At 37.0% G+C, this 10,234-nt stretch overlaps 1 protein-coding gene across 1 annotated transcript in view; it reads right to left on the reverse strand.

The window, feature by feature from the left end:
- Nucleotides 1-823: 823 nt before the first annotated feature.
- The window catches only part of FBXL3 (F-box and leucine-rich repeat protein 3), a 26,811-nt gene continuing 17,400 nt past the window's right edge, over nucleotides 824-10,234 (reverse strand). Inside the window, exons 4-5 of the mRNA XM_006887809.1 lie at nucleotides 7,521-7,692; nucleotides 824-1,467 (exon numbers count right to left, since the gene is read on the reverse strand). Of these exons, the coding sequence (XP_006887871.1) occupies nucleotides 824-1,467; nucleotides 7,521-7,692 (816 nt within the window). The remainder of the gene's footprint in view (nucleotides 1,468-7,520; nucleotides 7,693-10,234) is intronic.

A 10,234-nucleotide genomic window follows, 5' to 3' on the forward strand; every position in this document is an offset into this window, starting at 1 on the left:
GGCAGGTATGAATTGGTTCTAACCCAGCAAAATGAGGTGTGTCTTTTTGCATGAGATGGTGTAGTGTGTAATGTGTCTTGTTGCTAACAGAAAGGCTGGAAGTTCAAAACCACAAGATGCTTCCAGGGAGAAAGATAAGCCATCTCCTCTCAAAAAGATCAGAAGCTTAATGGAGACTCACTATGAGCTGGAATGGATTAGATGGCAGTGGGTTTGGCATGGCACTTATCAGTTTCTGCATGTTTTAATTATTTATATGTATCTCTTTTATCCTAAATAGCTTTATAACATTTGAGAATATTCAATTTTTTTCACTAAGTATAATATATATTTTTCTCAGAAAATGCTCACTTTCCTGAGCTATATTAAACACCTTATAACAGGTGTATATATAAATGAAGACTCTAAAAATGTCTAGTTTACATTTTAAAAAATGCATAGAGAAACACAACATTTTGGAAAACTTAACCCACACTTACTTCTTAGATATTAAGTATGTGTGTATTTATGTATCTATTTATATAGGGTGTTACTTCTTTCAGACTTTAAATTGCTTAGTGTTTTTAATTTATTCTTACTTTCACAATTTAATTTTTTAAAAACTTGTCTGACACTTGATTATTAGGCTAAAAAAGCATGTGTTTTTCATTCTGACCAAAACTGTTCTGTGCATCTCCCAATAAATGCCACATAAATTCACTACAAATATCAAATTTCAGGCCAGAAATAGAAGAATTACATCAGAACTACAGCTTATAAACTTTTTTTACACAATATGCTTAAAATTAAGGTGCTTTTTGCATCATGCTTTACTATATGGTCTTCACCAAGTTGGCATCATGTCTGGAAACCATACCCTACCAAGATGCTTTGACACTTCCCAATGAATCTGCTCCAAGCTATATTTTTGGTCAGGAATTAATACTTCTTCCATAATAGATAACTGAGACAGGCGGCCTCCACACATCTTCACAAACTCAACAAAGGCACTGCAGGAGACTTCACATTCGCCTAGTCCAATAGCTGATAAATTTTTGCAACGTTCTGCAATGCGTATTAACTCTTCATCAAGTGGCCGTAATCCATTAGCACATACTACTAGTTCAACTAGTCTAGGGCATGTCATTCCTACACGCCCAAGCACATCCTTGCTTACTGATCTCCCAAAGTAAAGATGAGTGGCAGGTATTTCGTAACGAAAGAACGGATCAAACTCTTCTTCATACAGAAAAAAATACATTACTAAGTTCACTTTGGGAGAGTGTCTGATGAAAGCATCCCAGCTGCTCTTCTGGATCGTATGAAAGTGTGTCTGTCCAGGATTCTCACTGACTACATCAATGCGCAAATGTTCTAACCGAACATGTTTTTCAGAAGACAAAGCAAGCAGTAACTCATCACTCAGTAAGTGGTAGTTCAGGGCTAGTTCTCGTAAGCCATGACACTGATCAGCCACACAAAGGATACCTTAGAAGAAAAAAGATCTCATTACTAAAAAGTTGTTTAAAAGTTGGTAGTTTTATTTTTAAAAAACACATAACCTACAATAAAATTTACTTTATTTTGTTATCACATAGTTACAATTTCAAATTTAGTTGCAGTTAAATTAATAGAGGTAAATAAAAAATACTTGGAATTTATTACTAGTTTTAGTAATAAAAACAATTCTAAATCAATACCTTAAAAAAGCAGAATTTCACTCAAATCACAATAAAACGTTAATTGAAAAGATTAAAACAAAACATCAAAGTATAGATTACTTTTCAATTCAGAAAAATAATAAATTACTTATAAATGTGCAATAACCAAGGCTAAAATTAATTCTAGTAATGTAAGGAAAGTGTCTTATCTTAAAATACTGATTCATAAATCCAAAGTCTCTGTAAATTTTCATTAAAATAAATTTAAAATTAAAAAAAAAATACTGATTCATAGCACTAAATTTATAGGTTAAGAACAAAACACTACATGATCACTGTGAACATTATTTTTTTTAGTTCCCAACCTAATTCTAATAAAATTAAATAGGATAAGACATAACCACATAAACATAAAAATTATATGGCTAAATAAAATCCATGTAAAAATAACAATAGTAAGAAAAATATTTTTATTAAATAGATTTTAACTGCTAATGCACATATTTTTTTCCCAATGCAATTCATCTTTTAATTTCCCAGCTGCTGGTTCCAAGAGTGCTGATTGTGGAGCCAAGCAAGCTGAAGCCGTTAACAGTCTCAATCCCTTTACCATCTATCATGATGCTGCCAATTGGAACAGTGATAAGAACCTTTGTTTTCTTAATGTTAAGCTTCAATCCATATTAAAGGCTGCAGTCCTTGACCTTCTGCAGCAAATGCCTCAGGTCCTCCTTAGTTTCAGCAAGCAAGGTTGGGTCTTAATGTATAACACAGATTGTTCATGAGTCTTCCTCCAATCCCTGTGCCATATTCCTTCTCCTAGAGCCCAGCCTCTTGGATGATCTGTTCTGCATATAGATTGAATAGATATGGAGACAGGATGCATCCATGGCATATACTTTTCCTGATTTTAAACTATGCAGTACTACTCTGCTCTGTTCTGCTGACTGTCTCCTGGTTCAAGTACAGGTTTCACATAAGCAGAATCAAGTGTTCTGGGATTTCCATTCTTCTCGGAGTTAAGACACATTTTTGTTGTACCCACAGAGTCAAATGCTTTCGCACAGTCAATGAAACACAGATAAGACATTCCTTGGGTATTCTCTGCTTTCAGCTAAGACCCATCTAACATTAACTAAGATCCCAGGTTCCCTGGCCTCTTTTAAACCCAGACTATACATCTGGCAGTTCTCTGCTGAAGTGCCATTCCAGTCCCTTTTGGATAATTTTAAGCACAATTGTGCTTGTATGTGCTATTAATGATATTGTTTGGTAATTTTCACACTCTGTCAGGTCACCTTTTTTTTGGAACGTGAACAAATATGGACCTCTTTCAGTCAGCTGGCCAGGTAGTTGTCCTCCAGATTTATTGGTACACCTTGATGTCCAGCGAAGCATCTGTTTGCTGAAATATTTAATTCCTGGGACCGTGTTTTTTGTCAATTCCCTCAGAGCAGCTTGAACTTCTTCCTTCATCACCACAGGCTCTTAATATGTTGTTTCATGAAATTCTTCTGTGTCAGCCAATTCTTTTTGGTACAGTGACTCTGTGTACTCCTTCCACCCTCTTTTGATGCTTCTGCCCACAGCATCCTTAAGTATTCCAACTCAAGGCTTGAATTTGTTTGTCAGTTTCATCAGTTCCTTCACCTTAAGAAATGCTAAGCGGGTGAACTCTGGTGGCCTAGTGGTAGGAAACTGCACTGCAATCCCAGAGGTGTGCAGTTCAAATCCACCAGATGCTCTGCTGAAGAAGGAGAACAATCGCCTCCTGTACCAGTCAGATCCAATTTGATGGTACACACATAAAAAGAATAAACAAACAAATAAAAATTATATAAAAAAAGAAATGCTAAGCGAGTTTGTCCCTTTTGATTTTCCAACTCCAGTTCTTCACACATTTTATTATACATTGCTTTGCCTTCCTGTGCTGCCCTTTGAAATTTTCTGTTTAGCTCCTTAACATCTTGATTTCTTCCCTTTGCTTTAGAAAATCTGCTGTCAAGAACCTCTCTAGAATACTGAAGAGCAACGATGTTAAACTAGAGATGAAGGTGTGCCTGATCCAGGCCATGGTCTTGTGCAATTACTTGCTATGCATCAGATAGCTGGACAATGACTAAGAAAGACAGAAGAATTGATGCCTTTGGGTTGAGATGCTGGAGAAGTGTTGAACATACTGTGGCCTGCTAGGAGAATAAGCAGGAGAGGGTCTTAGGGAGGGTGAGACAAGGCTGCTCCTTGGAGGCAAGATTTGAAGCTTCATCTGGGGTGTGTTGGCATACTTAGGGCAGGCTGCAAGGAAGGTCTAGTCCTTGGAGAGGGACAACATGTTTGGGAGGGTGGAGGGACAGTGCAAGAGAGGAAGACCCTGGATGAGATGGACTGACTCAGTGACTGGGGAATGGGAATATGTCTGTCAGAGACAGTGAAGCTGGTTCAAGATAGAGAAGGATTCAGAGCTGTTGCACAGAGGGTAGCTATGAGTCACAAGTGATGACTCAACGGCACAAAACAATACAACAACAACTGTATATAGTAATTATAAAATTTCTTAAAAAAATTAAAGTGCCATTAAATGAATGCATCAAAGATAATCACTAAATTCTTAGTGCAAATACATATCCCTCAAGCTATAGTACACCTGGAGGGCAGTTCCACACAGAACATTTAATCATGCTCATGGGAAATCTGTATCAAGACCAAGAAGACTAAACAGAGCATGAGAACGCTGCATAGTTTAAGATCAAGAAAGGTGTGCATCAGGGGTATTATCTTTTCTCCACACATATTCAATATACAAGCTGCGCAAGTAATTTTCAAGAAGCTGATTTCTATGAAGAAAAATGTGGCATCAGGATAGGAGGAAGACTCATTAACAACCTGCCTTATGCAGATGACTAAATCTTGCTCACTGAAAGTGAGGAGGACTTGAAGTGCTTATTACAGAAGATCAGAGATTACAGCCTTCAATATCAGCTTGGGCTGACAGGCAACATCATGATAAATAGAGAAAAGACTGAAGTTGTCAAAGATTTCATTTTACTTAGCTCCACAATAAACATAGCCAAGAAATAAAAAGATCCATTGCACTGGGGAAATCTGCCATCAATGACCTCTCCACAATTCTAAAGAGCAAAGATGTTAGTTTAAAAACTAAGGTGCGGGGAGCTCTGGGGGCCTAGTCACAAGAAGCTGTACTACAATACCAAAAGCACGTCATTCAAGGCCACTATCTGCTCAGAGGGAAAAAGATGGGCAATGCCCTCCCCTGCAATTAAACCCTCCCTGCCTCTGAAAAAACTAAAGGGGCATTTGATCAAAGCTATGGCATTTTCAACTGCTTCTTATGCATCTGAAAATAAGAGACAACGAACAAGTTTAACAGATGAAGAAGCAGAGCCTTTGAATTATGTGTTGGTGAAAAGCATTAAATATCCCATGGACTCACAATGGAATAAACAAATTTGTTTTGAAGGAAGTGCAATCAGAGTGCCCCTTAGAGGAAAGGGCAGTAAACTTTGTCTCACTTACTCTGGGCATATTTTCAGGAAGAACGAGTCATTGGAGACATTATACCGGGAAAGGTAAGGAGAGTAAACAAAACAGAGGATGATGCTCAACAAGATGAACTGACGCAGTGACTACCACAGTGAGGGTGAGCAGGACAGAGATGATGATGACGGTGCGGCACAGGGCAAGGCTCAGATCTGCTGTTCTTAGGGTCAACACTAATCGTAGCTACCTCGGCACATCTAACAACAACAACAACAACAACAACAACAACAAATGTAATGGGAAACGGTCTAATTAAATGTTCAGCGAAGAACATAACACAGAAAATAGGTCATAATTACAACTTAGAAAAGTTGTACATACTCAAAATATCTATAGAAAATATGCAGATATTTACATATACTGAATGCTAACTTTTAAAAAAATGGAAACATTCTGTGTTTAAACTCTTCAATTAAAAAGCTTTACAAACGATCGTTCCTGAACTAGTCCAAACACCAAGAAAGCTTACACTATATTTTCAGATTGAGGCATAGTAAATAAAAAGTAAATGAACAAGGATATACTAGGATAGAGAAAAAGCACTTTTAAGGAAAGCAGAAACCCAAACGCTCTCATAAACTGTGCCATTACACATTAGATTAAGAGTACTACAGAAACACATGGCTAGGGTATCTAAATCACAAAAGATCAGAAAAGGCAGCACCTAAATTGAATTTTCAAAACGGAAAAACTTTGAAGTCTGAATTAGTTAGATCAAAGGGAAAAAAATCCAAAACAAAACACAGCAAATCACACACTCTCACTCACACACACACGCGCGCGCCCACCCCTCTTAAGCCCAAAGAGGATGGGAAGGGAATGAGATGGGGTACAGCGTACTGACCACAATTAGAGAGGCACAACCCAAGTTCCATAGGGCCTGAGTAAAATGTGCATGCGAAGAGCAACAGCAGCAAACTGCAAGATTAATGGGACAGGTGGAGCTCTGGTCACAAAGGACCTTGTATGGCATGGAGCTATGAAGTTTGGACCTTACTGTCATAGCAAACAACTATGCTAGATAATAGAATGTGATTGTAGTGGCATGAAAAGTCATTACCAAAGTCAATTATTAACTAGTTTTTACCATCAATGATAATCTAGAAGTAGTAGAGCAGGTAGGAAAACACTGCTCTATATCTAGCCATTCCCCTATCTAGGTCTCTTCTTATGGAAGATTTGATAGAATACGCAGGCAATCTTCATCCAAGAGGGAATCCTTTCCTTTGGGGAAAGTGAGGTTTTAGTTATGGAAAGAAAGTGGATGGTGTTTTGTAAAGAGGTTAAGGACTGAACACTGTCTCTGCAAGAGCAGGTGCTCTGGTGATGTGGTCCACAGGTGATGTGCTAAACCAAAGGCAGTGTCTCACTGGAAGTCTGGGTCCATCAGCTCCTCTACGGGAGAAAGATATACCATCTCCTCGAGGGTGATTTACAGCCTTTGAAAACTCACTGTTGCTATGAGTTAATTCTGACTCAACAGCAATGAGTTTTTGAATTCTGAAAGAATGAGGTTTTCAAATAACACAAAGGATGTCAACAAGTGCAGGGTGCCTAGGAGTAAAGCAGCACAAAGTATTATCAAGTGGAGGCTTATACTTAGTTTCTCTAACTGATTAACAGAGGAACTCTTGCAAAATACTTACTAGAGAAACTGGCAAGATTTGTATGATGGCTTCCCCCATTAAATGGGCTCTCTACTCCCAAACTCAACTTGGGAAAAGCATTATCTGGCAAGATGCACAGCTCTCCTATTCTAGGGTGAGAGAGAAAAGCATTCAAGTGCTCTGACTGAAGACCTATCCCTGCCGTTGTTGTCATGTGCCATCAGGTTGTAACTGAACCCATAGCTGACCCTCTAGCAGGTTTCAGAAGTAGTAAATCTCATGGGAAGAGACTGCTCATCCTTTTCCTGCAAAGCAGCTGGTAGATTCGAACCCAGTGCCTTTGGGATTGCAGCACAGCTTTTTACTACTAGGCCACAAGATCTCTATCCCTGTTAGAGTAACTAAAATGAGAAGAAAGTCTATTTTACCTAAAGAGTTACCATAGGTAGATATTAACACTGTCCTTTTTTCTATCCATTTCCTAGCACCTGTTTGAATGTAGGTAGACAAATAAGTGAGCTGAAAATATCTAAACTAGAGTACTATGGATTTTATGCTCCTGTATGATGATATTAAAAATACTTTTATGCATAATAAATGAAACCACCATTAAAATCAACTTCACAGTTAATGTTTTTCTTTACTTGTCTAACACTTCAGCATATCTCATTAAAATGTATAAACATCTGAGAAAAAGAAAACAACTTGAACTTACCTGCTGGAGAGACATGAGGACAGCTGCTCATTTTCAGCAGCTTGAGAGTATCACTGTTGTTGGCTACTAGTACTTTGAGGGATGGATCATCTACTGGTGTATCATCTATCTTGAGTGAGGACAGGGATTTGGAGTTTACAAACACAACTGTCAGTGCAGAGATAAAGTGAGACTGAAAAGAAAAAAAAACCCACTGAAAAATGAGAACTGAAGGTTTTCCTAGTAACTTCAGATATGGTTTAACTCAATACTGTTTGATAAATTCCATAGCTTTTTCGGGAATATCAACCTTGTAGCTAATGTTTATAGACTGTGTTATTATACACTATTGTGTATAATAAAAAGAATTTTTTTTTCTTTACCAGAAAAAAAAAAAGTTGCTCCTGCAAATCCTGCTCCTGCAGAAGAGAAAGGCTTCAAAACAAACAATTCCTGGTAAATAAAAAATCATAATTCAGAAATACAGGAAAAGCAGGCTTCTCAGGTACTATCTCCTTGGCCACATTTTTGGAATTATTTTTTTCTTCTTGTGATGGAATAAGTGCTTAGGATTCTGTTTTGTTTTTTTTTTTTTTAAATGACAACTGGGTAACTACTTATAATTTATCATCTTTCTGCTAATATTTTTATACCAAACTAATTACATCTTCTAGAATCACGTTTCTTTATTGGTATGTTCATGTAAGAAATCATCATTGCTTTCTTTCCCCTATTTTGCCTCAATCAGCTCTGCCCAAATACATTTCTTTTCTGTTTTCTCAGGATTTCCAATTTTCTATTAAAACTCTAATGGGGAGAGATAGGAAGAGTATACAAATCTTAGGCTCATTTCATAAGAAGAAAGAGAACGAAGCATAAAACAACAAACAAAAATAAAGAAGGAAGCAGCCCTGCCTACATCAACAGTCCCCAAATAAAACTACAAGAAATATAGATAGTAGTTGTACTAGAGATGTACACTGAAAACCTTGGTAAGAAAAGGAAATAATATTCAATACAACCTTTAATTCAATACGTTTTATACATATGATTTATGTGTATATGAGAATTTGTTTATAAACTATGATAATCACTATCAATTCAGAGTATTTAATTTCCAGTATACAGCTTGCGCTAACGTAAAACGTATTAGGGTTTGTCAGAGTGAGATCCCTGATCCAGTCTTCCTTAATCAGAATCACCTGCACTACAGGGAGGGTGGCCTGACTATCCCTAATAGAGAATCAGAGCTGAGTCCAAAACATGTAAAGTTGTTCAGATTTTTATGTATGTAAGTCTGAGAATAAGAGTAATCTAACTCATGTACTTATAATCTTAAGATGTAGAAAGAAATGAACAGAAATCCTCCTGCCCCTTTCCCTTACTTGGTATGAAGAAAATATCTGATGTAAATACACACACACACACACTCTTAATGAAATTTTCTTAAATTGACTGTCTTTGAAATCAACTGTTATATTTGTTTCTGTAATGATACTATCATATGGGTTAAAATTTCACTACTACTCAACTTAGTAGTATTCCTTTTCCTGAATTAATGTTGTAAATAAACTGTTAGGGCATCAATGTTTTAATTTGTGATTTACTCTGAAAATGCTTTCAAATCATTGTTGGATACTAAAATTACTCAAGTCCATTAGCTACCGGTTGCCTTTCTAAAAATGAACTAATATTGTCCTACTTTAGTAGGGAGACATTATCTCCAATTACGTACTGAATCATGTTAAGATTGCATGTATGACTACAAATGATTATCTTGTCACAAAACCCTTATTTTTATTACATAGAATCTGCATGTTAATCCAAACTCTTAACAATACAACCTCTGTTCAAGCCTAAATCTTTATAGAACATTAATCAGAAGTTCTTATCAATACACCATACCCCCTGATATGCGTGATTCAAGCCATAGTCTTTTCAATTGCTTCCTATGCATACGCAAATTGGACACTGAATAAGAACGGCAGAAGAACAAATGCCTTTACATTTGTGGTATTAGAGAAGTGTGTTGAATATCTCAAGGACTGCCAAAAGAACAAACAAGTCTTGGAGAAAGTGCAACTAGGGTGTTTTAGAAGTAAGGATTGTGAAAACTGGTCTCATGTACTTTGGTCATGCTGGGAAAGGTGGAGGGTCAGAGAAAGAGCCTTAACGAGACGGACTGACACAGTGCACGTGGATTGCAGCAATGTGCTTGAGCATATCAGAGATGGTGAGGATGGCCCAGGAGAAGCTAAGATTCAGATCTGTTGTCCACAGGGTCTCTATGAGATGGAATACATATGATGACAGCCAACAACAACCACTCTTCCTTTTGATTATAACTTTAAGAAGGTATTCTGTGCAACAATGAATGAATGGAAACACCCAAAATCTCTGTAAATGTTCATTAAAATTAATACAATTAGTAAAAAAAGGTATTCTGAATTTCTAAACATGCACACACATGTGTATGTCTCCTTTTTAATTCAATGTTCCTTACTTTTTCTTAAATTTAAATTTTTTATTAATTTCAGTAAAAATTTACAGAGACTTTGGATTTCCATTTCTTCATTGTTGCACTTTTCTCTCCTCCCAACCCTCCCCCCTAGTACACTACCCTCTTGGAAAAGTAAAAGACAAATTCTTTCATTGTTTTACAAACCCTCCCCCCAGGTCCACTCCACCATGTAGCCTTCGCTCTAGACTCCTGTCATGACAGAAATACCTAATCA

The sequence above is a fragment of the Elephantulus edwardii genome, unplaced genomic scaffold (genome assembly GCF_000299155.1).
Source record: "Elephantulus edwardii isolate Elephantulus edwardi_28Jun2011 unplaced genomic scaffold, EleEdw1.0 scaffold00062, whole genome shotgun sequence".
In the NCBI taxonomy this organism is placed as follows: Eukaryota; Metazoa; Chordata; class Mammalia; order Macroscelidea; family Macroscelididae; genus Elephantulus; species Elephantulus edwardii.